We start from the raw sequence: 27,269 nt of genomic DNA, 5'->3' as shown, positions 1-27,269 counted from the left end.
ACAGCACTGTGTGAGTACCTACATCACATGGACTACAACAGTCCAGTCAAGAAGGCAGCTCACCATCACCCTCTAAAGGGAAATTAGGGATGGGCAATAAATGCTGGCCTTGACAGCGATACCCATATTCCATGAATGAGTTAAAAAATAACCATCACAAAAATTGCCGGAAATCCAAAAGAAAAGCTTCAAATACTGGAAACATTCAGTCAGTACCTGTCAGGAGAAACAACAGATTAACACTCGAGGTTTTATGTTTCTTCAAAACTGAAAACAGAAGAGTATATAAGCCCTTTAGTAAGACTGAAATAATAAGGCAGGGGAAGGGAAGAAATATACCAACTGATGTATAGCTGATGCTCTACCACCAACTTCCCTCATCTTCTTTTAGTCATGCTATTGAGCTTGCTTATCCTGGAGTTTTGAGTTCTGATCAGAGGTTATACCTGAAGTAGGAATCTGTTTTTTTTCCTCTTTATACATGTGAACAAGCTGCTGTGCATTTCAAACATTTTTGGTTTGTGGCCTTAATGGGAACAGACCCAATGAAAACCATGTTAGCCAAACAATATTATGCCTTCCCATGAAACACCTGCCCCTTGACCTCCCTCCCCCTCATCGCCCAAGGGCCCAAACACTCCTTTCAAGTGAAGCGCACTTCCTTCAATTTAGTCTACTGCATTCGCAGCTCCCAATGTGGTCTCCTCTACATTGGAGAGACCAAACACAGACGGGTGACTGCTTTGTGGAATATCTTCGGTCTGTCCACAAGCATGACCCAGATTTTCCTGCCGCTTGCCAATTCAACACTCCTTCCTGCCCTCATGTCTTAGCCTGCTACAATGTTCCAGTGAAGCCTAATGCAAACTGGAGGAACAGCACCTCATTTTCAGATTAAGCATTTTACAGCCTTCCGGACTTAACATTGAGTTCAACAACTACAGACCATGAACTCTCTCCTCCATCCCCACCCCTTTTTTATCCCCCTTTTTTTAGTATCCAATAGTCCTTTTTATTTTGTAAATTTTTTTCCACTTATTTTTATTATTTTTTAAAAAATTATTTTCATTTTATTCATTGTTTTATCCCCATCTTTTAGCCTATTTTCAATCTTTTTTCCCACTACTGTCTCCTCCCCCACACCCCACCACCACTAGGGCCATCTGTCACTTGCTCATGTTGTGCTTTCCAGAGTGCTTACCCTTGTCCGGCTATTATCAACTTTCTCTCCTTAATGTCACCATTAGCACCTCCTTTAACCAGTACCACCACATCACTATCCCTTTGACCTTTTGCTTATGACATCTTTGTCAATCTCTCCTTTGCCTCCACCTATCACTGGCCTTCTATCCAGCTTCACCTGCTCCACCCCCTTAACCAGTATAAATTTCACCACACTTTTACTTCTCGTAGCTCTGAAGAAGAGTCACACGGACTCAAAACGTTAACTCTGTCTTTCTCTCCACAGATGCTGTCAGACCTGAGTTTTTCCAGCATTTTTGTTTTTGATTCAGATTTCCAGCATCCACAGTATTTTGCCTTTATAATATTGTCCATTAAATGGCATGACATGCCTATAATCTAAATAAACAGTGAATCCACCAAGTTATTTTGAGCAATGCCACAGAAAGTTGTCTGCTTACTTTAAAAATAAAATATCAGATTTTGTAAAGTAATGGAAATAACTGGGAATCCACTATTAAAATACTAAAGATATAAGAACAGAACCTTGTAGCTCTAGGTTTTAAATTCATATAATGAAAACATTGCCTTAAATAACCTACACACGCACCAGCTGGCCAGGTTGCTCCTCAGACCTCCTTTCTTCCACTTCCAATATATTCCTCCAGGGGAAGTTTTCAGTATAAAATATATGTAAAATGGATCTTATTAAATACAAGCTAAATTCATCCTTCAGATGAAACAATTAAACTCAGATCCTATCTGCCTGTTCCAGTGGTTCAGGTGGATGTTAGAGATCCCATGGCACTATTCAAAGAAGATCAGGGAGTTATTGGTGTCCTGGCCAACATTTCTCCCTCAATTAATAAGTAGATTAACTGGTCTTTCTTCTCATAGGTGCTTGCAGAGCTTTGTGTGCAAAATGGTTGACAGTCATCTAGATAACAGTGAATACACTTCAATATTATTCATTTTGATGACACTGTGCTGTGCCTGAATGTTATATAAGCATAGGCTTTCTAAATTTTGTAAATTTATACGAATGCCTAAAAATATTTGCAGATATCTATGGCACACTTTATGCCTTCTGTTACCCTACACTTATCACCAAACATTCTTTGCTGAGTGCAAAGGACTTGAAGTTGCAGGAAACCCTGAAAGTTCTGCAAAAGCAGCTTGGTTGCTAAAGAGAAAAGCAACCCAGATTACAAGCTTTATTGCTATACTGTCCCCACTTTTTTTTTTCCATTCTTAGGACATGTGCATCACTGCCAAGCCGGCATTTATTGCCCATCTTCAATCATCCTGAGGTGATGGTGATGTGCCTCCTTCTCAAATGGTTTGATGCAACTGAGTAAGCACTTCGAATGGTAGTTAACCATGTTGATGTAAGGCTGGTGTCATATTCAGACCAGGCAATTTCCATAAAAGACAATGGTGATTGAGTCAGGTTTTTACAGCATTCAGATTCATGGTTACTTTTTACTGATAATAGCATCTTATTTCCAGTTTTTAATCAAACTGGATTCAAATTTTCAAACTACCGGGTTAGTGCAAGATTCTCCATTACTAGACATAACAGCACTACCACATTACCATGTTCCTTTAAAAGCAATACAATATGCTGAAAAAGTAATGTTCATAGGCTGGGGTTAAAAGCTACAGTTCTCTTCAATAACAATCAATTAAAGGCTCCATTGGCAGCCCCTAGTTTATTTTTGCTTTTCCGATTTTTTCTCTTTGTACTTTTCCTTTGCAAGCTGCTGAGTCATGCTGGGATACCCTGCTGTTGTTGGTAAGCCTCCTGCACATCGTTCAGCTGTGAGATGTGAGGCTAGGGAACAATTTGACTGTGGGTTAGGAGAGGTGGGGGTCATAACCAAGCTTAATCCCACCATCACCCAACAACCACTTGCAGGCACTTGCCAGGAGTGACTAGATGGTGATTAGGAGTGGGAAACCTAGCTGATCTCTTTCCTTCTCTAGTGCAGAAGTGAAGTGAACTCTAATTTGCCAAATCCTGGCTCTGCAACTTTTACCACCAAGATAAAGCATAGTTTTTTCTTATTTTTATAAATTTATATAAATGCTTAAAAATATTTGTGGATATCTACAAACACCATCACTCTAAGTCTCTCACCTTCCTTACTTGGATGAAAATCGACATTGCATCTTCGTGGCTAAGTTAAAACACTGTCATTTCTGCCTCACAACACAAGGACTGCAGTGGTTCAAGGAAGAATGCCATCACTCCAGTCTCACAGCAGTTGGAGTAGGCAATAAATACAGTGCTATTAGTCCCAGCCACATCTTGTGAAAAGCTTACCTGTAGCTCTAGGCAAGATGAATCTTCTCACCACAAACCAGAAGTCAAACCTCAGGCCTTCCTGTCCTGTATGGTGCACGCACACTCATTAGAACAATAACACTCAGAACCTTTGGAGAGCTTAACTGAACATTACTGTAATGACTACAATTCAAAGTACTGCATTGGTTGTAAAGTGCTTTGGGGGTTTCCTGAGGTTGTGAAAAGAGTGATAAAAATGGAAGTCTTTCTTTCTGATGCTTTTCTTGGGGTCTTCACATACTAAACCATTTTCCAGTTAGGAATATACTCCAAATTTGGTCATTGTCCTGTGTTTGGTGTATTCTCCTTTTGAATATTTTGACCTAAATACCTGAATTTGTGGAACCTTCCAAAAGAAAACTGACTTCAAACCACTTGCTACATTTTGTTTTACATCATTTTTTGTACTGCCTATTTATTAATGGTCCTGTCTTTCAGTGACATCAGCAACTGAGAGCACCTGAAATCATGTGTCCACTTGAATTACAAAGAAAATGGCAGAAACACAATGATAGATCTTGTCTTTCCAAAGCCTGGACTTTTAACCAGAGAGCATTTATAGCATATAACTCAAGATGAAAGATCACCTGCACTTGTATTCTATTCTTCAGCGAAAGTAAAATTATCACAGCCTGTCACCAGTGAGAGGGTTTAAACACTTTGCAAAGAATAAGGAATGAGATTGGGGGAAGATTTAAAGCATGACCAAAGTTAGGTATTCTAGAGGCCTTTGAAATGAAAGAGGTAGCAAAGAGTGCCAGCTTTGGAAGTGTTTCAAAGGGCCAGAGCATTATGGCTGAAAGGTTGTTCTTCGATGATAGAACAGAGGCCAAGCATGAGGAGTTCATAAATGCACGCTTGGGCACACTAATGGAAAGAAAAATAAAATGGGATTGGCTGAGCTGTTTTAAAGTAAGGAGGATCTTTAAATCCATTCTTTGAGGCATAAAGACTTTTGGAAGAGCTGAGGTTTGTTTAAGTATAGATGCCAGTGTTGGAGAAATCGGTCAAGGTGAAATAATGAATTATAGCTTGAACAGTCGATGCAGGGAAGGGATGTAAGTAGGCAATATGTCTAGGATGTGTAGGTTGCATTAAGGTCTAGTGCCAAGGTTATGCACCAGCCAGTTCAGTCCGAGTTCAGTCAGGGAGGTTTATTGCATTAGCACTTCGGGGACAGAATGTTGATCAGTCTGACCAACTCTGAACAATAGGTAGTTACAACTCACTAGATACTGGTCAGCCATTGGACAGCAGAGATCTTAATATTGAGCATTGATCTGTTGGTGGTGGTAGCAGTGATGGGAGCAACTTGTAATGAATCAGGAACAAAGCAATGAAATATATTAGCTTAAGTGTAATTTTTCCTACCGAGTATCGATTCCAATTACCCTAAATCGGTAATTCTGACAACACTACTCTATAAAGACAACTTCCTGCACTTCACCAACTTCTAGATGTAAAACTGCATTTTCTTTGATTTACCAGCCATTTCCATGCAGATGCTGATTCTGAAAGCAGATCAATCACTTCAGGTTGAAAGTCTGAAACGGAACACTGTACCTTATCATGACAGATCCACATAGTACCAGTCACCTAGCTGACTCAGTAAGCCATAATCAGAGTCATTATGACACACAAGGGAGGCCATTCTGCACATCAAGTTCATGCCAACTCTCTGTAGAGCAATCCTGCCAGTCCCATTCTCTTGCTTTAAACCCATAGCTTTGCCTTCTTACTCTTTTGAGTTAGCCAATTAAACTAAAGAGATGAGAACACATCCAATTTTCTTTTGAAATCATTGATCATCTTTGCTTCCATCAACCTTGAGGGAAGCAGGTTCCAGGTCATTATCATCCGCTGCATAAGATCATTCTTCTTCACATACCCCATTCACATCAGCACCCTCCTCCACCCCATCCACCTCCCGCCTCTTGCCCAAAACCTTAAACCTCCATCCCCTATTCCTTGTACCATCAGTTAATCTAACAGCTTTTGTCTACCCAATCTAAGCCTGTCATAATCTTGTACACCTCTATCATATCTCCTTTGCTCCAACAACAACCCCAGATTCTCCAACCTAACGTTGTAGCTAAAATTCCTTCATCCCTGGAACCATTCTGGTAAATTTCCTCGGCACCCTCTCGTGGATTCTCACATCCTTCCTAAAATATGGTGACCAGAACTAGCTGCAATACTCTAGTTGTGGCTTAACCAGACCTTTATAAAGATCAGCATAACTTCCCTGCTTTTGTCCTCAATATCTCCACATACAAATCCCAAGATCCCACCTGCTTCACTCACTACTCTCTCAATATGTCCTGCCACCTTCAAAGATCAATGCACATGCACTTCCAGGCCTCTCTGCGCTCTTTAGAACTGTGTCATTGCGTCAACTTTGCCTCTCCCTACTCCTATCGAATGCATGATCCCTCACTTGTGTTAAAATCCACCTGCCACTTTTCTGCCCGTGTTGGTCTATGTCCAGTTGCAGTTGATTGGTATCATCCGCACTATCTACCACACAACCAAGTTTGGTATTAGTGGCAAATTTTGGAATTTTACTCTGAGGCCAATTGCAGCCTCAATTTCTGTCAGCTAAGACCAAGATGGAATACAGGTCCTCCTAGTCTACATGGCCTCATGTTAGAGCAAGTGGTGCCTTTTTATACTGAACTACAGAAGGGGTGAATGAGAAAAAGATATCACTGGACTTCTGTATAATTTCATTTGCCATTCTGGAGTTAGATCTTGTGCCAAAGGCTCTCCAGTGCCATGTTAATCTTTACGAAGTGCACCAGACATTAACATGCCTATCCTTAACTGCCCACTGTGGTTTAATGGGTAACACTTCTCAGAGATTGTGGGTTAAAGTCCCACTCCAAAGTCTTGAGCACATTATCTAGGCTGGTGTTTCAGTGCACTACCGAAATGCTGGCTTCCAGAAGAAATGCTAAACCAAGGCTCTGTCTGCCCTGACAGGTGAAGGAGAAACATCACTAAGCATTGTTCCAAAAGGAGCAGGGATTCTCCCCAGTGTCCTAGCGAACAATTATTCCTCAAACAACACTCAAAACAGATTTTCTTTCATTACTGTTTTTGGGAGCTTGTTGTGTGAAAATTGGCTACAGTGCTTCTTACATTAAAACAGTAATTACCATATATACTCAAGTAAAAGTGGATTTCCTGTAAAAATCAACCCCATGACTTTTAGCCTAAAAAAGTGTAATTATTCATATACCTTGTGTAAATGTTGACCCTAGTTTTTCAGGGATCAAAGTGCTGTGATTAATTACTTACAGGAAACTACAGGCCAGTTAGGCTAACATCTGTGATAGGGAAAATACTGGAATCTATTAATGAGATTATAGCAGGGCACTTAAAAATCTCAATGCAATCAGGCAGTCAACATAGTTTTATGAAAGGGAAATAGTGTTTGACTAATGTATTATAGTTCTTTGAGGAAGTAACAAGCAACATGGATAAAGGGGAACCTGTGGGTGTGATGTACTTAGATTTGCATAGAGCATTTGACAAGATGCCACAAAGGTTACTACACAAAATAAGAGCTCATGGTATAGAGGGTAACATATTAGCATGGATACAGCATTGGTTAGCTATGAGGAAACAAAGAATAGGCATAAATGGGTAACTTTCATGCTGGCAAGATGTAACAAGTGCAGTGCCACAGGGATCAGTGCTGAGTTGTCAACTATTTACAATCTATATCAATAACTTGGGTGAAGGGACTGAATGTATGGGTACTAAATTTGCTGATGACACAAAGATAGGTAACAAAGTAAGTTGTGAAGTAGATATATGAAGTATTCAGAGGGATATAGATATGTTAAGGGAATGTGCAAAAAATTGGCAGCTGGGAGTATAATAAGTGAAAGTGTGAACTTGTCCACTTTGGCAGGAATAATAAAAAAGCAGCATATTATTTAAATGGAGAAAGATTGCAGAATTTGGTGGCACAGAGGGATCTAGGTGTTCTGGTGCATGAATCACAAAAAGTTAGAATGCAGGGACAACAAATGATCAGGAAGGCAAATGGAATATTGGAATATTGTCATTTTTTGCAAGGGGGACAAAATATAAAAGTAGAGATGAGGCATGAAAGTAGGCATTTCCCACACTTCTTCCGCTTTCTTCACTCTTTCCCCTCCCTCCCAGAACCACGATAGGGTTCCCCTTATCCTCACTTTACATTCCACCAGCCTCCATGTTCAAAGGATCATCCTTCGCTAACTCCAGCATGACACCACCACAAACACATCTTCCCCTCCCCAGTCAGCATGCTGAAGGGACCATTCCCTCCACAACATCATAGTCCAGTCCTCTTATCACCCACAACACCCGCCCCCTCCCATGCAATCGCAGATGCAATACCTGCTCCTTTACCTCCTCCCTCCTCACTGACCAAGACCCCAAACACTCGTTCCAGGTGAAGCAGCAATTCACATGCACTTCTTCCAATTAAGTATACTGTATTTGCAACTCACAATGCAGTTTCCTCTGGGAAAACTAAACGCGGACTGGGTGACCACTTTGCGGAACACCTCTGCTCAGTCTGCAAGCAAGATCCTGACATTCTGGTCACTTGCCACTTCAATTCGCCATCTTGCTCTCATACTCTCATTTCTGTCCTTGGCCTGTTACAATGTTCCAATTAAGCCCAACGCAAGCTGCAGGAACAATACCTCATCTTCCAATTCAGCACTTTACAGCCTTCTGGACCCAACACTCAGTTCAACAACTTCAAACTATGAACTCTGCCCTCCATTTTGATCTTTTCCACCCTAATGCCAGTCTATATCCTGTTCTCATGTTTTTGCTTTCAGATGGTGCTATTTATTCTATTAACACCTACCCTTATGTCTTTAATACTATCATTACCACTTCTTTTGCCTGTGCTCCATGACATTTTATCTCTCCCGCTCTCTAACCTATCGCTGACCTCTTTCGCCCCACCTGTACCATGCCCCCCTTCAACAGCATAATACTCATCACATTCCACCTCTCTACAGTTCAAGAGTCAGATTGGACTCGAAGCATTAACTCTGTTTCACTTTCCACAGATGCTGCCAGACCTGAGTTTTCCAGCACTTTCTGATTTTACTTCAGATATCGAGCAGTATTTTGTTCTTTTAAAGTAGTGATGTTTTGCTACAGTTATACAGGGCATTGGTGAGATCACATCTAGAGTACTGTGTACAGTTTTGGTCTCCTTATTTAAGAAAGGACATAATTGCATTAGAAAGAGGTCAGAGAAGGTTCCCATGACTGATTCCTGGGATGAGAGGGTTATCATAAGATGAAAGATTGGCAAGGCTGGGCCTGTATCCATTGAAATTTAAAAGGAGGGGCAATCGTTGAAACATGTCAGGTCTTGAGGGGACTTAAGTGGAAGCTGAAAGGATGTTTCCTCTTGTGGGGAAGACATTAACTATGGGACACAGTTTAAAAATAAGGAATCTCCCATTAAAGATGAAGATGAGAAGAATTTTTTTTTGTCTGAGGGTCATGAGTTTGTGGAACTCTCTTTCCCAGAGAGAGGTGGAGGCAGGGTCATTGAATATTTTAAAGCAGAAGTAGATTGACTCACCTGTTAGTCAAAAATCTAAGGTTATCAGAGGTAAGCAGGAAATTGGAGTTGAGGCTACAATCTAATCAGCCACAATCATACCAAATGGCAGTACATGCTTAAGGGGCCGAATGACCTACTCCTGCTCCTAATTTGTGTGTTCGTACATTATCAGTGTTGCTGAAAAGAGACATGTTCCTAAAGCTTTCCATCTTACAATCATCAGGACAAATGCAAAAATGCCAAATTTTAAACGATCACAACAATTTATACTACAGGAGGAAAGGGTGCTGATTGGTTGGCAAATCAACTCTTATTGGCTGAGCTGTTGCCTTGCAGAAACAGACTACAGACTTCTCAAGCTCCTGGGTAATTTAAAAAAGGTACAAGGCTTGAACATATTCCTTTTCTTTGCAGAGGCAGGCCTCCACATATGAATGCACATCACTTCCAGCAAGCATAAATGAGCCATTTTACAAGCTCAACAGGTTATCTTAAATCGGTTGTTAGTGCAGCTATTAGTGCACTCAGGATTGTTCAGCAAATGCTGCCCAAGCGCAGAATCACATCTATTAGATGTTTTGGGTTTTCCAAGTGCAGGCTGGTCAAGGACGGTCTGTATCTGCCTATTATGAACAACCAAAAATCATGCTGCTTGATTCATGCTGCCAATCATTGGGTTGTACGGCTTACATACCTGGCACTGCACCAGCATCGAAATTCATACACAATGTTATTCAATTGTGTAGTAGGCAGAATGTCTTTTTGGACTGACGACAGCATCCTGTTCTTGGAAAATACCACTAGCCACTACAGAGTAGCAGCATGAAACGGCTTGCTTAACCTGTTGTTCAAATTTTTGAGTTACCCTGCCTTTCAGGGGTAATTTGAAGTAGACTGCGCATTATTCAGGTCCAAAAGTAGTGGCCTTTGGTCAATTTGCATGATACACAAGAATAAATAATCTGATTAGGATAGCCATTGTCCCACAGGTTAGCTTTGATGAGCTCTTTTATGTTAGCTTGCAAGGTGAACAAATGGCTAGGGCCCTAGTTACAAGAGTGCTGATAAGATACATGGAGCTATACAAATTCCAATGTACATATTGACCAGTGAAGGTAGGCTTACAGCAGATAGTAGTGGAGAACCCATTAGTGGATTTCTCAACTAGCACTTCAAGGAAAGGAAGCATGTTAGGCTGCTCTATCTCAAAAGCTAACTGCAGCGCAGGATGAAGCATATTAAGATGGGTAGGGAAATCCTTACATGCGGCTGCAAATTGAAAGGTCACGAATGTATCATCTATGTATTGGAAATATGCACGAGGTAGGAGATTAGGGCTCATTCCATCAAAAACACGTTTCTCATGGAAAACGACAAAAATGTTAGGAAGTGCTGGACCACTAATAATTTATATAGATTTTTCTTTTCCCACCTACTTCCATTATTTTTAAGTGTATTTCCATCCATTGTTTTAGCTCTACCTTTTAGCCTATTTCGATTCCTTCCCCCCACCCCACCCCACTAGGGCTATCTGTACCTTGCTCGCCCTGCTTTCTACCCTTAATTAGCACATTCCTTTAGATAATATCACCACCTTCAACACCTCTTTGTCCTTTTGTCTGTGATACCTTTTGTTTATCTCCACCTATCACTGGCCCTCTATCCAGCTCTTCTTGTCCCACACTCCCTCCCCCCCCGTTAAACCAACTTATATTTCACCTCTTTTCTATTTTTACTTAGTTCTGTTGAAGGGTCATTCGGACTCGAAATGTTAACTGTGTTCCTCTCCACAGATGCTGCCAGACCTGAATTTTTCCAGGTATTTTTGTTTTTGTTTTGGATTTCCAGCATCTGCAGTTTTTTGCTTTTGCTCTCTGAAAGCAAAGAGTTTGACCTGACACAAGGCTACGTCCCACATCAAACAGGAAGAGATATCTGCCAAGTTTGAACTCCTTTATCCTATGATCCCTCACCTTTATAAATGCTGAGTCAAACGTGTTGTGGGTGGAAAATGCTTGGAACCCTCAGAAACCTCGCTAACCCTAGTTCAGGACCGTCCAGTGAAATCTGACCCTTAACTCCCACTGCTGCAGCCACCCTACAAGGAGCTCTCACAAGTGCTCTTCACTTACCTGCGATCAGCACCTTCCTTCCAAGCTGTATGGAAAATCTTCACTTGTCATAATTTTTTGAAAATAAAAAGAGCTATACTATAATCTTTAATTCGCAAAGACTAGGAAATGCTGGTAGACAAGAAGAATCTGGGTGTCCTTGTCTACAGGAAGTCAGTACGCAGGTGCAGCAGGTAATTAGAAAAGCAAATGACACATTAGCCTTTATTACAAATGGGATTGGAGTATAAGAATCTTACTGCAATTGTATAGTGTCTGGTTTAGGCCACACATGGAATGCTGCGTACAGTTTTGGTCATCTTACCTTTAAATGATATATTTGCCTTGAGGGAATGCAATGAAGGCTCACTAGATTCGATTGCTGGGATTGTCCTTGGAGGAGAGATTAAGGAGATTGGGCCTAAATTCCCTCGAGTTTAGAAGAATGAGAGGTGATCACATTGAAATTTATAAAATTCTTAAGCGGTTTGATAAGTTGGCTGCTGGGAGGATGCTATTCCCTGATTGAGTTATCTAGAACATGGAGTCACAGTTTCAGGGTAAGGGATCAGCCAATTAGGACTCAGATGAGGAGAAATTTCTTCACTCAAAGAATTGCGAATCTATGGAATGCTCTACCGTGGAGAGCTGTGGATCTTCAGTTATTGAGTTAGAAATCAATAAGTTTTTGGATGCTCAGGGAATCAAGTGATATGGGGAGAGTGCAAGAAGGTATAGCTGAGGAAGAAAATCAGCCATGATTGTACTGAATGGCGGAGCAAGCTCGAGAGACTTGTTCCTGCTCCTAGTTCTGTTATGTTCTCAGTTTAATGCATGACTGTGCTATGAAATTACTGCACAAAAGAAAATAATTTTAACACGGGTTTCATTGAAAATGTTCAATAAAACTTCCTTAAATAAGGAGAGTTTACCGAGCTCTGAAAATTCAAATCAAAGCATCACATGCTGCATCAACACAGACCACAACTAAAGGCTGCTGTGGTAAACAACCAAATCAGGAGCTGCAGTCAGCATTGTCATTTTGAAGCTTTTTTTTGCAGGTACATATAGTTGCTGGAATAGAACATGACTTAAATCCAGCCAAGTATTAAACCCTGATCATCACCTGTTTGTACGCTGCAGCCCAAGATACCTGCAACAGCAAATTGCCCTGCTCTGCAAGGCTCCAGGCACTTCCTCATCAACACAAATGCAAGTTGTGCGTTCTCAAACTATACAGCTGGAAGATGCTGTCTGTGACACAGTGTTGCCACTGCACTATGGCAACACTGCCATTTCCAACTTGTGTGGTGGAATTAATTTAGCATTTTAAATTGTCCCATTCACCTGTAATCAGCAAGCGTTACAGAGCTCAAAATGTTCTCTCCAGGACCAACCAAAGTTCACAAGGGCAAAATCGAGAATTATACTTTGCTGTCCTGACCAATATTCATCTCAACCCAATAAACCAAAACAAATTAACTGGTTAATTGGCAGGTTACTGTTTGTGGAATTTTGCTAGGCAAATGCAACAGCTAATTTGCGCACATGTAATTTTAGTGGCTACACTTCAAAAAGGATTGCATTTAGTATATAAAGTAACTTCCACAATATCAGGACATCACAAATTGCTTTACAGCCATTGAAGTACTTTTTGAAGTGTAGGCACTGTTGTAATGTAGGAAACACAGCAGCCAATTTGCACACCACAAACAGCAATGTGATAATGACCAGATAGTCTGATTTTTGTGATGCTGATTGAGGGACAAATATTGGCTAGGACACCAGGGATAACTCCCTTGCTCTTCTTTGAATAGCGCCATGGAATCTTTTACATCCAGCCTCGGCTCAAAGTTTCATCCAAAAGTTTACCACTTTAGACGGATGTTTTAAAAAATCCTTTGGCACTATTTGGTGGGGGGGCAGGGAGCTCTCCCAGGGTCATGGCCAACACCGGCAATACAGATCAAATTGACATTACGCTTTGTGGAACGTTTCAGCATTAGCATGTCCAAAATAATCTACTGGCTTTGGAACATCCCGAGTTCACGAAACAGGCTTTATAAATGCAAGATCTTGTACATTTTCCTCACATGATAATGAAAATGCTGCAAAGACATGGTTTAAATACTTGATATGGAGTAAAAACCTTTCATAAGAACTAATAGTGCTCTTCCATTTGACACATTGCGACACCACACCTCCAACAGACATTCATAGCAGGTCCTCGGTTGGTACTGACTAAAATCCCAGGCTGGGTGCCCAGTGCTGAACTAGCTGATCTCATCCAGAAGAGGAGTGCTAAAAAACCATCATTAGCGTCCATGTCTTGCACCAAGCCAGGGAATAGAATAGACACCGTCAGACTTCCTAATCATGATTAGAACCCAGTAGCCATGACTGAAAAATCATACATTCGACAAGTACAGAATTACGCATTGCTGCAATGAACCCTGTGGTCAAATCGCCTAATGGCACTCACTATCTGAATTCACACATGAAGAATGGTCCCTTAATAGCAGAGAACAGTTGACACAAATTAGCTAAAAGATCTCATCCTTACAGGAAAGGAAGGGGGAAACAATGATAAAAGAAAATTATCAGGTGAACTGGAGAGGAAACTATGCATGAAATATGAAGTGCAAAAACAACATTAAGCAACAGTTACTAGTTTTCTCAACGCTGCATTGATTGCCCTTCTTCATTTTGGGTGTATGGAGAAGCTTGTTGTATTTCTATGGCCTAATCAGAGCAGGAACTAAATTTAACTCCCAAAATGATTACAGCTTGTGCATCTAAACCGAGACCAAGTAGCCCTACAACCAACTCAGTTCCAAGCTGGATTTTGCTTTATCCATGAGTAAATCATCAGTTCATAGAATTATACAGCATAGGCGGCAGCCATTCGGTCCATTGTCTTTGTACTGGCTCTTGGAAGGTGCTCTCCAATTCGTCCCACTGCCCTGCTCTTTCCCAATAATCCTGCAAATTTTCCATTCTCTTGTATGTATCCAATTCCCTTTTGAAAATTTACTTTTGGATCTGCTTCCACTTTAGGCAACACATTCATTGCAAAATATCTTCTAATTTCCCTCCTGCTTGAATTTTCCTGGAAGTTTTCAGCTGATCAGACTTTTTTAACCAAGATCAGTGGGAGGTGTACAAACAAAGTACCTGCGATACAGAACCAGTTTATACACCTAAGGGGAAAGCGCTCTTCTTACTAAGCTAAATAACCATGGACAACTAAAAAAATAAAAACATAAAAGTAAAAGGAAAAAAGCATACAAAAAGGCAAAAAATGGCATATGGGAGCGACACAAAAAACAAAGTGACAAAACAGGCAAGAGCTACAAGAGAGTATGAAAGAATTTTGCAAGAGATTTCAAAATAGAAACAGGACCATAACAGTAACATTACTGGACTAATAAGAGGCTTGGACTAATGCTCCAGAGACACAATTTCAAATCCCACCACAGCAGATGGGGGGAACTTAAATTCAATTAATTAATAAATCTGGAATAAAAAGCTAGTCTCAGTAATGGCGACCATAAAACCATCACTAATTGTTGTGAAAATCTATTTAATTCACTAATGTCCTTCGGTGGAAGAAATCTGCTGTCCTTACTTGGTCTGACCTACTTGTGACTCCAGGCCCCCAGCAATGTGGTTGACTCTTAAATGCCCTCTGACATGGCCAATACTGTGGGTCTACTTACATACATGGATTGCAGCAATTCAAGATGGCTCACCACCACCTTCCAAGGGAAATCAGGGATTGGCAACAAATGCTGGCCATCCCTTGGAAGGAAGAAAAACAATCGATATAAATTTTTATAATTACATTGGGAGAAAAGGTGGTCAGGTGCAATCAGGGCCTGATTAGTTAAAAACTGATGGCAGTGATATTTTTTCATGGGATATGGGTGTCACTGGCAAGGGCAGCATTTGTTGCCCATACCTAATTGCTGTTGAAACTGTGTGCCTTGATAGGCCATTTCAGGGGGCATTTAAGAGTCAATCACATTGCTTTGGGTCTGGAGTCACATGTAGGCCAGACCAGGTAAGGGCAGCAGATGTCCTTCCCTAAAGAACCTTACTGAACCAGATAGGTTTTTACAACAATCCATGGTCACTATTACTGAGACTAGCTTTATATTCCAGAATTAGTAACCGAACTCAAATTCCACCTGCTGCCATGGTGGGATTTGAACCCATGTCCCCAGAGCATTAACCTGGGTCTCTGGATTACCAGCCCAGTGACATTACCACTATGGCACCATCTCCACCATATTGTCAATAAAAAAAGAAATGGTGGACATGTTGAATAATTACTTTGCTTCAGTATTTACAATACAGGAAGAGGTCAGAATACCAAACATCCCAAGGAAACTAAAATTAAATCAGGGACAGGGGCTCAACAAAATTAATGCATGCAAAACAACAATAATGAAGAAATAATGGCACTAAAGAGTGACAAACCCCCCAGGACTGGATAGTTTCCATCCAGGATTTCAAAGGAAAGAGGTGAAAACATTGCAAATGGACTAACTATAATCTTCCAAAGTCCTCTCGATTCAGAAACCACTCATTTAGGGGGGAAAATTGTGCATTACACTTTAATATAAGAAAGGCGAGGGGGGGAAACCAAGGAATTACAGGCCAGTTAGCCCAACATCTGTTGTCAGGAAATTGCCAGAGCCTATAATTAAGAATATGTGACTGAACATTTGAAAATGTTTCAGGTAATGAGAGAGAGCCAGCACAGATCTGTAAAGGGCAGATCATGCCTGTTGAACCCGAGTGAATTTTTTGATAAGGTAACGAAAGTAGTAGGCAGGCAATGTCTATGGATGTTTGTTATATGAACTTCCAAGAAACATTTGATAAAACCCCTCATAAGAAATAGTTAACTAAATTTGAAGCCCATGTATTTGGAGGCAAATTACTCACCCGGTTAGGAAATTGAGCTGAGTGCAGGGGGCAGGAATTAGGAATAATAGGCAGGTACTCTAATATGCAGCATGTGACTAGTGATGTCCTGCAAGAACGTGTTGGGGCCTCAATTATTCACCATATGTATTAATGACCTACGATGACAGAATAGAAGGCAAATATTGCTCAAGTAAAAAATATTGCGTTTAATAATAAACATTCTTCAAATATAATGGCCCACATTTTGCAAATCTGTCCATTGAAAGTAACTTCTGGTGTCCATGCATTTGCTGATTAACACGACAATCCAGAAGCTGCTGTCAGTGATTCTATGCTTCTCCAGAGCGTGTGTTGTTGAGACACTGCCAGACAGTAATGAATGAAAAATCTTATGAATTGATGAGAACTTTTACTCTTATGCTGTTAGTCATGTTGCAAAAACCCTTGAAAAAGTTATGTCATTTTCAGAGTCACAGAATTGTTACAGCGTAGGAGGACATGGGTGCCGTCATGTCCGAATGAGATAAGGTTTTTAACTTCATATTTACATCTGAAATACCTCATTGGGCCTGAGAAGCTGATATATTTGTGGAACACCAAACTTCTGCATAATGAACTCCATAAAAAAATTCACATTTAAAAAATGTTTATTTCACCATTTGAACATTTAAATTAAAAGAGAAAAATTAAATGCTTTTAACTTCTTGGTTTGCTGTGGGTGAATACTTGGTGATTGGTTGCTTACCTGCTTTCTGACACGATTGCTGTTGCACATCAAACCTTGGTGCCAGGTTTAAATGGGTGTCTGAAAAGGGAAAAACTACACCGAGATTGCTAGATATTTGTAGGCGGCTTTCACAGAGGTCAGCGGTGAGTGCCATTGCTTCACTGCTGACTGCAATATCTGGGCCACTGAACACTTGGGGAGGGAGAATAGATTAAGCAGCACACAAGATTTCGCAAAACAAATGCACTCAGCATGGAAAGAAAAGTTTTACTTTTCGGAAAAGTGAAACACACATTGCAATCAGTCCCCATTGTACACCAAACAGTAAATAGTTAAGAAAACATAATTAATTCAAACATAGGCTCACAAAATGCCAAATGCACACCCTGTGGGAGTGATCTACCTATGGCAACAAGCCACACAATCCAGCCCACAAAGCTCAGACAACTAGTTGTACATACACTACTTATTCACTGGTCAGACCTCATTGAATCTCATTACTCATTCTTAGCACTGTTAACCCACTAAAGTACAGTAGCAAGATGCATTACAACTGGCACTTTGAGAGATGCAAGTTAAAGTATGGCACTTTATGCATGGCCATCTCCAACGCCCCATCAAATCCCTCACCGTGCCCACCCCAAGGAATCCCTCGCCATGCCCACCCCATCAAAACTTTTACTATATTGTGTCCTTAACCAAATCAGTTTCCCTGACAGCTTCCTTTGATGTTAATATTTACTCCTGACCAAAAATTGAAACAATATATACTGTACACAAATACTATGCTATGTTTTCCCTCAGAGTTGTGCACTAGAAGCTTTACCATTCACATGAACAGACAAATGGACCGCACCTCCAAAAGTACAGCACTCCCTCAACACTGAAGTGGCAGACTAAATCAGGTGCCAAAGGCTCTAGAGTAGGTCTTGAACCCACAATCTGCAAGAGGCAAGAGTGCTACAACTGAGCCAGTCTGGCACTTATTACGTGCATTCCAGTGGAAGTTTTGCAATGCATCTAGTTCAGAACAGAGCTGAATTTGAAATGGAGAGCTAAGGAAGGCCATGGGTCAGCCACAGCAAGGCAGGGCTTGGGTAAAGCTACTGAATAGCTCGGATGTTGTCAACGCATCGTCATACATCAGACAGTTAACAACTTATGATCCTAACCACTTGCCTCTATTGAGGGCCTATGCCCAAAACAACACTCTATTATAACTGAAGTACAGAACTGAGTTGAGCAGACATCCAAAACTCTCAGAGCTCTCTCAGAGATAGTTAATGTACATTGAGCTCAGGGAAGGATCCATAATCTGGACGGCCCCATTTACCCAGTCAGAATACATGAAGGACAGGCCCTTAGGTCAATCACATAAAGAGCCTCTATGAGGAAGAAGTGCAATAAGAAATCCATAGTCTGGAGCCAAAACCACGAACGCCCCCCACCCCCCACCTGACCATCTCGTCTAATTGGAATATGTAGTAAGAGATCAGGTAGGGGTTGGTAGCCTGGAGCCCTCTTTCCTGATTAGAGCTTTTTTTCATTCATTTACAGGATATTGCTGGCTAGGTCAGCATTTATTGTCCATCCCTAATTGCTCTTGAGGTGGTGGTGGTGGTGAACTACCTTTTTGAACCGCTACGGTCCATGTGGTGTAGGTACACCCACAGTGGTGTTCAGGAGGGAGTTCAGGATTTTGACCCAGCGACACTGAAGGAATAACAATATATTTCCAAGTTAGGATGGTGAATGGCTTGGAGAACTTCCATGTGGTGGTGTTGCCATGTATCTGCTGCCCTTGTCCTTCTAGATAGTAGTGGTCATGGGTTTGCAAGGTGTTGTCTAAGGAGCCTTGCTAAGTTTCTGCAGTGCATCTTGTAGATGTTGCACACTGCTGCCACTGTGCATTGGTGGAGGGAGTGAATGTTTATCAAAGGGGTGCCACTCAAACAAGCTGCTTTGCCTGGATGGCTTCAAGCTACTTGAGTGTTGTGGGAGCTGCACTCATTCAGACAAGTGGACAGTATTCCATCACACTCCTGAGTTGTGCCTTGCAGAAGGTGGACATGCTTTAGGGAGTCAAGAGGTGAGTTACTCACCGCAGGATTCTTAGTCACTAACCTGCTCTTGTAACTTTTTCGAGTACAAACCCGTTTTCCATCTGTTTCAGATGAAGTTATATTGTTTCATAGTTTGCCACTGTGAGATTTGAACTCCTGATCTTGGGGTTACAAACCCAGTACCATAACCACTTGGCTATTTAGGCCAAGCTAACCTGCTCTTGTAGCCACAGTATTTATGTGGCTAGTCCAATCAATTCTGGTCAATGGTAATCACCAGGATGTTGATAGTGGGGAAATTCAGTGATGGTAATGCCATTGAATGTCAAGGGGCGATGGTTAGATTCTCTCTTGTTGGAGATGGTCATTGCCTGGAACTTGTGTGGTGCGAATGCTACTTGTCAAGTGTCAGCCCAAGCCTGGATATTGTCCAGGTCTTGCTGCATTTGAACATGGACTGCTTCGGTATCTGAGTCGCCGCAAATTGTGTTGAACATTGTGCAATCATCAGCGAACATCCCCACTTTTGACCTTATGATGGAAGGAAGGAAGATCATTGATGAAGCAGCTGAAGATGGTTGGGTCTAGGATGCTACCCTGAGGAACTCCTGCAGTGACATCCTGGGGCTGAGATGATTAACCTCCAACAACCACAACCATCTTCCTTTGTGCGAAGTAGCACTCCAACCAGTGGAGAATTTCCCCTGATTCCCATCGGCTCCAGTTTTGCTAGAGCTCCTTGATGTTACACTCTCAGTCAAATGCTGTCTTGATGTCAAGGGCAGTCACTCTCAACTCACCTCTGGAGTTCAGCTCTTTTGTCCATGTTTGAACCAAGGCTGTAACAAGGTCAGAAGCTGAGTGACCCTGGGGGAACCCAAGCTGGGCATCAGTGAGCACGTTAATGCTAAGCAAGTGCCGCTTGATAGCACCGTTGATGACCCCTTCCATCAGTTTACTGATGATTGAGTAGACTGATGGGGCGGTAATTGGCCAGGTTGAATTTCTCCTGCTTTTTGTGTACAGGACATGCCTGGGCAATTTTAAAACATTGCCGGGTAGATGCCAGTATTGTAGTTGTACTGGAACAGCTTGGCTAGGGGCACGGCAAGTTCTGGAGCACAAGTCTTCAGTACTATTGCCGGAATGTTGTCAGGCCCATAGCCTTTGCAGTATCCAATGCCTTCAGCTGTTTCTTGATATCACGTGGAGTGAATTTAATTGTCTGAAGGCTGGCATCTGTGGTGTCGGGAACCTCTAGAGGAGGCCGAGATGGATCATCCACTCAGTACTTCTGGCTGATGATTGTTGCGATGTGCTGGGCTCCTCCATCATAGAGGTTGGGGATATTTGTGGAGCCTCCTCCCCCAGTGAATTGTTTAATTGTCCACCACCATTCATGACCTGATGTCACAGGACTGTAGAGTTTAGATCTGATTGTTGGTTGTGGGATCGCTTAGCTGTCTATCACTTGCTGCTTGTGCTGTTTGGCATGCAAATAGTCGTGTTGTAGCTTCACCAAGTTGACACCTCATTTTTAGGTATGTCTGGTGCTACTCTTGTCATGCTCTCTTGCAATCATCATTGAATCAGGTTGATCCCTGGCTTGGTGGTAATAGTAGGGTGGGAGACATGTCAGGCCATGAGGGCAGTTAAGAGTCAACCACGTTACTGCAGATCTAGAGTCACATGTAGGCCAGGCAAGGTGAGGGCACCAGATTTCCTTCCCTAAAGGACATTAGTGAACCAGATGGGTTTTTACGACTATTAACAATGGTCAGCATTAGACTTTTAATTTCAGATTTTTATTGAATTCAAAATCCACCATCCGGTCTGGTAGGATTCGAATCCGGGTCTCTGGATTACCAGACAACACCACTGTACACCTCATTGAGGAACTGGTGGAATAGGAAATGATACAAAACCTAGAGACAGCTAAACAGTGACGAGCAGAAAGAGATAAACAAAAATGCTTTAAAATAAAACTTGCTGCACAGACTCACTAAAACCAAGCCCTCATTATTCAACATCACATGTGCAGTGATTGCAATATTTAAAAAAAAATCACTGCTTCGATAGAACACTGCGATAAAAACCAGAAGACCCAAATTAAAACATAGATCCCTTGGCATTAAATTAAAAGATTCTTCATAATTTGAATAATCCTTTGAAGTTAAAATGTTGATCTATTGCAGTCAGTATGCAAGGAGAATGGCACAATATGTCTTCTACAATGCCATCAGTACAATAAACCCTATCACAGGGTATAAATCCTCGACACACTCAGCCACACAGTTGTAAGCAGCTTTTTTGCAGTGAATGGGAACTGCATCTCAACACCTAGAAGCCTTTCAGGAATCACTTGAAAGAAATTATAACCTTTTTTAAAAATTGTTGTGTTCGTGAACCTTCAGCATTGTACATTGTGCTTTTTAAATCTCCTACTTTAACATTTGGGATGAATAACCAAGCTAACTGAATACAATTCTGACAGTGAGCTCATTGTTAAACTCAAGATGCTTAATGGCACGGCGCCAGTGATGGTGGTGCTCCAGTGTGGTACAATGTGCATAGGTCACACACATACACACACAAATGGATTAATTCATTTGGTGAGAGAGAGGTGAGTTTTGAAAAATGCGGTTGAGATATAATTTCAGGCTTGCAAGCACAGTTCCAAGCTCGGAAAATATCTTCGTTTGGACGAATCCTTTCAAAAAAGCTGTCATGTAGAGGATGCAGATTCTCTCTTCCACTGTACAGCAGCACTTAACCCACATCAGGAGATAGAGGGTTCAAATTAGGACCAGTGACATCAAAAGCTGCAGAGCAAAAGGCACCACAATCAGACCCTAGACTGTTCTCAGCTTGCAAAGTGAATAGATTGGTGGTGGAGGGGAGGTATCAGCAGCCAGGTGAGAGTAGGATAATGACTAGGCCTGGCTCTGATGCATTTCTAATAATTTATAGCTTGTTGAGCACAACATTTAATGATAAAATAATGTGCTTCTTTCTGAGCCTTTATCACAAACCAAACATGTAAATGCTTTGAAGCCAATTCAGCACTGGCCTCTAGACTGTCAGCAGCGACCAACTTGCTAGATCGTTGCAGTTGTCCCAGGTTTATCTGGCAGGCTGGCAGCTAAGGGAAAACATTTATGCCAGGTCAGTTCAGTACTGTGGGATACACCTTTCTTATAATGCTCCTAACGTCCCCCACCACTATTGACAGCCCAGTAACCATCAGCACCTCAAGTGCTGTACTATTTAAAATTCTCCTTTCAGATACAATCCAAGCTTGGAAGGAAAACCCCAGGAGTACGCCGGGATGTTTTTAATGCTAGTGGAAACTAAGTGAGCTTCACCCGCCTGCTGTGATCCTGCACTGAAATATGAGTGGCAATGGAGGAGCAATCTGTCAACGGATGTTTACCCCAGTAAAATGGAGAAATAACAGAATGCTTACTGCTGGTCACACTTGCTCCTATACCAGAGCAACAGTGAATGCAAGGGAACTTTAAGATTTAATGCTGCTAATATTTTAAGTTGTATTTTTTCGCCAAGACAGTTGAAGACCAGCTGTTTCACACTGTCTGCACAGAGCTATATCGAGCCTGGGCATGGCCCGCAATACAGCTCCAACTGGCACCATGAAGTACTCCAATGCCTCAGCACACTACAAACTTAAAAGGTGCCATTCAGTAAAACTGTTCTTCATAAAATTCTTCAAAAGTCAAAACTTAAAAAATACCATAAAAATCATGCTCATCTTGGTCAGTTACTTGGACTTAGATGCCACACCTTTATAAATCCCTCACCCAATCCATACACAGCACATTTAACAGCCCAATGAACAACACTGGATCAGGCTTTTACCAAACTGTCTCAAGCTGTACATTAAAAAACTAAAACCTACTGGTGGGCTGGAAACATAGTTGAGCTCCAGGTGCTGATGCCTCCCTTCAAGCCATGATACACAAATTACTAGGCTCCTGGATGAGCTTTGACAGAATGATGCTTCCTTCATGGCCTGATATTTTCCTCACCAAACCTTGTACTGGAAGGCTTACACATTAACTGCAGCATTACAATGGAGCCGTTTGTGCTGTGACATTAACATTAGTGTGAAAACACTGATTGCTGATGTGACTATTCACCCGGTGGTGATTCTGAAGTGAAATCCCCAGCAGCGTAGAGTTTCAAAGCCAGATCCATCAGCATAGTGTATGTAAATATGACTCTCCACACACCCAAGAGTACCACATATCAGTCAGCACTCTGGCTGGAATTTCCTCAGGTTGTTGTCCCATCCAGCCATCAGAGATTTGGCAGAAAATCAGCGAGACCCCAAACAGGGCCTTGTGAACAGAGCAGGTTATGGTATCTGATCGGGATAATGCCACCACAAGTGGCCTGGGGTCACAGGGTGTTTTCCTCCTACCATATGATGTACAGGTGGCCTTTTGTTAACCTTCACTTTCATACAATTCAGTTTGCCACTTGCAATGTAAATACATAAAGGAGCATCACCCTTCTGGTTCCTTTTCTGGTTCTCAATCAACTGCTCAAGTACATTTCCCTGCCAATTTTTGCTTAATTTTATTTTGCTACTTGATCTGTCACAATGAGAGAATTACCTGTGATAAGCAATCTCTCACACCTCCTTACTTTTACCTGACGAGCTGCAACACATTTACAAGGCATTAATTCCCATTTGGAAAGGGCTCTTGCAGTTGCTGCAGCAGAGCGGTCTTCAAATTTGGAAGCAACAATGAGGAACACAGGGGAGAACAATTTTTTAAGATTCTTCTGCACAGCTGAAGGGTAGGGGTAGTTGGTTTGAGGACAGAAAACTTTACATGGCTGTTTCATAAATTACAGCTACTAATAAATTAGCAAAGAGGCTAAGAAAACAATCAAATCTAATTGTGAATCAATAGAGAGATCTGAAGACATTACCCACTTCCCCAAGATCCACTGTGAGCTGCTCTGGAAAGTGTTTTGAAGTGCAGTCATTGCAATGAAGAGTGAAGAGGAAATTAGATCCTTGTAGAACTACTAGAGCTTGTACATCAGCGAGGAGCAGCATTGACAGTTTTCCAAAGGGATTGAAAATATGAAGATTTGAGATAAGTTAAGCTTATCACAATGAATAATGTAAATGGGCTGCAAAATCAGGAAATATCTCAAAGGTGGGGGTTTATCCAATAAGTTATCGAACCGAACATATCAGGTGCTCAACGCTGCTCTGTGCTGGGTTAGCTTTGCACCACCAGCTGGCAGCTGAGGAGCTACAATAAGTCTCAATGCCCCAGGCATAGGAATAAAAAACAGCAAAATACATTCCAACTCTGTGTGCGCGCGCGTGTGGAAATGAGGCAAAGGCAAAGGTTCTCCTTGGCCATAAAGCCTCCTGCAGTTAGACAGACTGACCACATTAAATGACAAGACTAACACATAAATACTAGTCACTTGGACAACAGAGGAGAGGTGGTTGGAGAAGAATGGTCTAGTGAAAAAGATGAGGAGGACTGCTTTACCTTTGGCACAGTCACAAATTTTATTTTGTGACTTTGATAAGAGCAATTTTGATAGAGTGGAAAGGGCAGAAATCGGATTGGAGTAATTCAAACAGGGGAGCTCCGGGACAGGTGGGGCACGGATAAAAAAACATCGGTACCAAAAGCTTTCCTTATAGAAAATGCTACTGTATTATATTGATGAAATGTAACAGGAAATAGACATTAGGCAGTCAACGAATACCAAAATACGATGACCCAGTGTCTCACCCTAATCTCTGACTACACAGGGTTTACAGGACCTGGGAATGGCGGGGGGAGAATGGGTGGGGATGGTGGTGGGAGGGGAGGAGGAGAATGGGTGGTGGGGTGGGGGAGGAGAGAACGGGGGGGGGGAGGAGAGAACGGGGGGGGGAGGAGAGAACGGGGGGGGGGAGAGAACGGGGGGGGGGGAGAGAACGTGGGGGGGGAGGAGAGAACGTGGGGGGGTGGAGGGGGAGGAGAGAACGTGGGGGGGTGGGGGGGAGGAGAGAACATGGGGGGGTGGGGGGGAGGAAGAGAGAACATGGGGGGGTGGGGGGAGGAAGAGAGAACATGGGGGGGTGGGGGGAGGAAGAGAGAACGGGGGGAGAAGAGAACGTGGGGGGGTGGGGGGGAGGAGAGAACGTGGGGGGGTGGGGGGGAGGAGAGAACGTGGGGGGTGGGGGGGAGGAGAGAACGGGGGGGTGGGGGGAGGAGAGAACGGGGGGGTGGGGGGAGGAGAGAACGGGGGGGGTGGGGGGAGGAGAGAACGGGGGGGTGGGGGGAGGAGAGAACGGGGGGGTGGGGGGAGGAGAGAACGGGGGGGTGGGGGGAGGAGAGAACGGGGGGGGTGGGGGGAGGAGAGAACGGGGGGGTGGGGGGAGGAGAGAACGGGGGGGTGGGGGGAGGAGAGAACGGGGGGGTGGGGGGGGGAGAGAACGGGGGGGTGGGGGGAGGAGAGAACGGGGGGGTGGGGGGAAGGAGAGAACGGGGGTTGGGGGGGAGGAGAGAACGGGGGGGTGGGGGGGGGAAGAGAAAGGGGGGGTGGGGGGGAGGAGGAGAGAACGGGGGGGGTGGGGGGGAGGAGAGAACGGGGGGGTGGGGGGGAGGAGAGAACGGGGGGGGGGGAGGAGAGAACGGGGGGGGGGAGGAGAGAACGGGGGGGTGGGGGGGAGGAGAGAACGGGGGGTGGTGGGGGGGTAGGAGAGAACGGGGGGGGTGGGGGGGTAGGAGAGAACGGGGGGGGTGGGGGGGAGGAGAGAACGGGGGGGGTGGGGGGGGAGGAGAGAACGGGGGGGGTGGGGGGGGAGGAGAGAACGGGGGGGGTGGGGGGGGGAGGAGAGAACGGGGGGGGGGGGAGGAGAGAACGGGGGGGGGGGAGGAGAGAACGGGGGGGGGGGAGGAGAGAACGGGGGGGGGGGTGAGGAGAGAACGTGGGGGGGGGGGGGAGATTGGGTGGCGGGGGGAGAAGATGGTTGGATGTATCTATGGAGCCCTGTCCGCTCCGGTGCGGAGCCCAGGCTCGATCTTTCCCGGGTCCGAGCTCTCCCAGAGGCCGAGGCCGAGCTCTCGGTTACTGTGTGCGGGGACGCGGTTTCGGCTCCCAGCCACAGTCAGCACCAAGCGGCAGGGAGAGGCCGGGAGGAGCCGGGAACCGGGAGTCGCTACCACGCCGCCGGCCTCAGCCTCTCCGGCTTTGGCCTGAACCCCCTCCCCAACCCCGCGCTCGATTTAGAAGAGGGTGCAACAGCAGGGGGCCGCCTCCTGGGGATGGTGCTGAGATGTCCCGGACCCCCGCGCTGTCTCTTACCTTTGAATTTGAGCTCGTTGGGCGGCTCCAGGATGAGGAGCTGCTCCGGGCGCGCCATGGCGGACAGAGAGAGAGAGAGAGAGAGACAGGCTGACGTCAGCAGCAGCACAGCACTGACCCCTGCGACTGGAGGGAGAACTGCAACGCCAGAGAGAGAGTGAATGCAAGAGAGTAAATACCCTAAAACCAGGGGTAAATATCCCTAAACCTAGGATAAATACCCCCAAACCAGGGGCAAATACCCAAAACCCAGGGGAAATGTCCAAAAACCTGGGAAAATACCCCTGAACCAGTTGTAAATACCCCAAAATCTGGGGAAAAACGCAAAAAACTTGGGAAAATAAGCCCAAACCTAGTATAAATACCCCAAAACCCAGGGTAACTACCCCAAAAGGACTTTACAGAGTGAGCAGTTGGGAGTTCGGTGAGTGAGAGAGTTTTATCCTAGTTTTTTTTGCATTTAGGCTTGAAATAAAAATTATTTTAAGTTTAAATTTCTAAATCTAGTTTTAAGCAATGATAAACAAGCTCTCTACTAGAGGGCAGCTGTATTTAGTTAACTAGGTAGCTTGCTTATTCTTGTTTCCAGCAGAGGTGAATCATCTACATCTTAGTATAACTAAAAGGGTCTGAGTACGACTGGCACTGAATGCGAATTTACAGAGTGAGCAGTGAGAAGTTTGGTGGATCTGGTGAAGGACGTGCTTTTTTTCTTTTCTACCTTTTTCAGCCTCCAGTATTTGGTTCTTACTTCATTGCAGAGGAATAAGATGATTGAAGAGTGACTGGTACGTTATTCCACTTATAATAAATAGTTTGTAAAAGTTAAGGTATGGCAGGTCAGCTCAGTTGAGTGGAATGTGCCTCCTGTGGTATGTGGGAAGTCACGGATGCACCATGTGTCCTAGACAAACACATCTGCAGGAAGTTCCAGAAGCTTGGGCTCTGGGTTTCAGAACCTTAG

The 27,269-nt window shown here is 43.4% G+C and overlaps 1 protein-coding gene across 2 annotated transcripts in view; it reads right to left on the bottom strand.

The window, feature by feature from the left end:
- Positions 1 to 26,431, bottom strand: part of vapb (VAMP (vesicle-associated membrane protein)-associated protein B and C) — an 86,551-nt gene extending 60,120 nt beyond the window's left edge. For both annotated transcript variants that reach the window (XM_041203668.1, XM_041203669.1), the window contains exon 1: positions 26,306 to 26,431. In XM_041203668.1, coding sequence (XP_041059602.1) covers positions 26,306 to 26,363 — 58 coding nt within the window. In that variant the 5' untranslated portion in view covers positions 26,364 to 26,431. The remainder of the gene's footprint in view (positions 1 to 26,305) is intronic.
- Between the last annotated feature and the right edge of the window lie 838 nt (positions 26,432 to 27,269).

This window comes from Carcharodon carcharias, chromosome 14, assembly GCF_017639515.1.
Source record: "Carcharodon carcharias isolate sCarCar2 chromosome 14, sCarCar2.pri, whole genome shotgun sequence".
Lineage (NCBI taxonomy): Eukaryota > Metazoa > Chordata > Chondrichthyes > Lamniformes > Lamnidae > Carcharodon > Carcharodon carcharias.
Note: the sequence above shows the minus strand (reverse complement) of the source record. Positions and strands in the feature narration are given on the sequence as shown.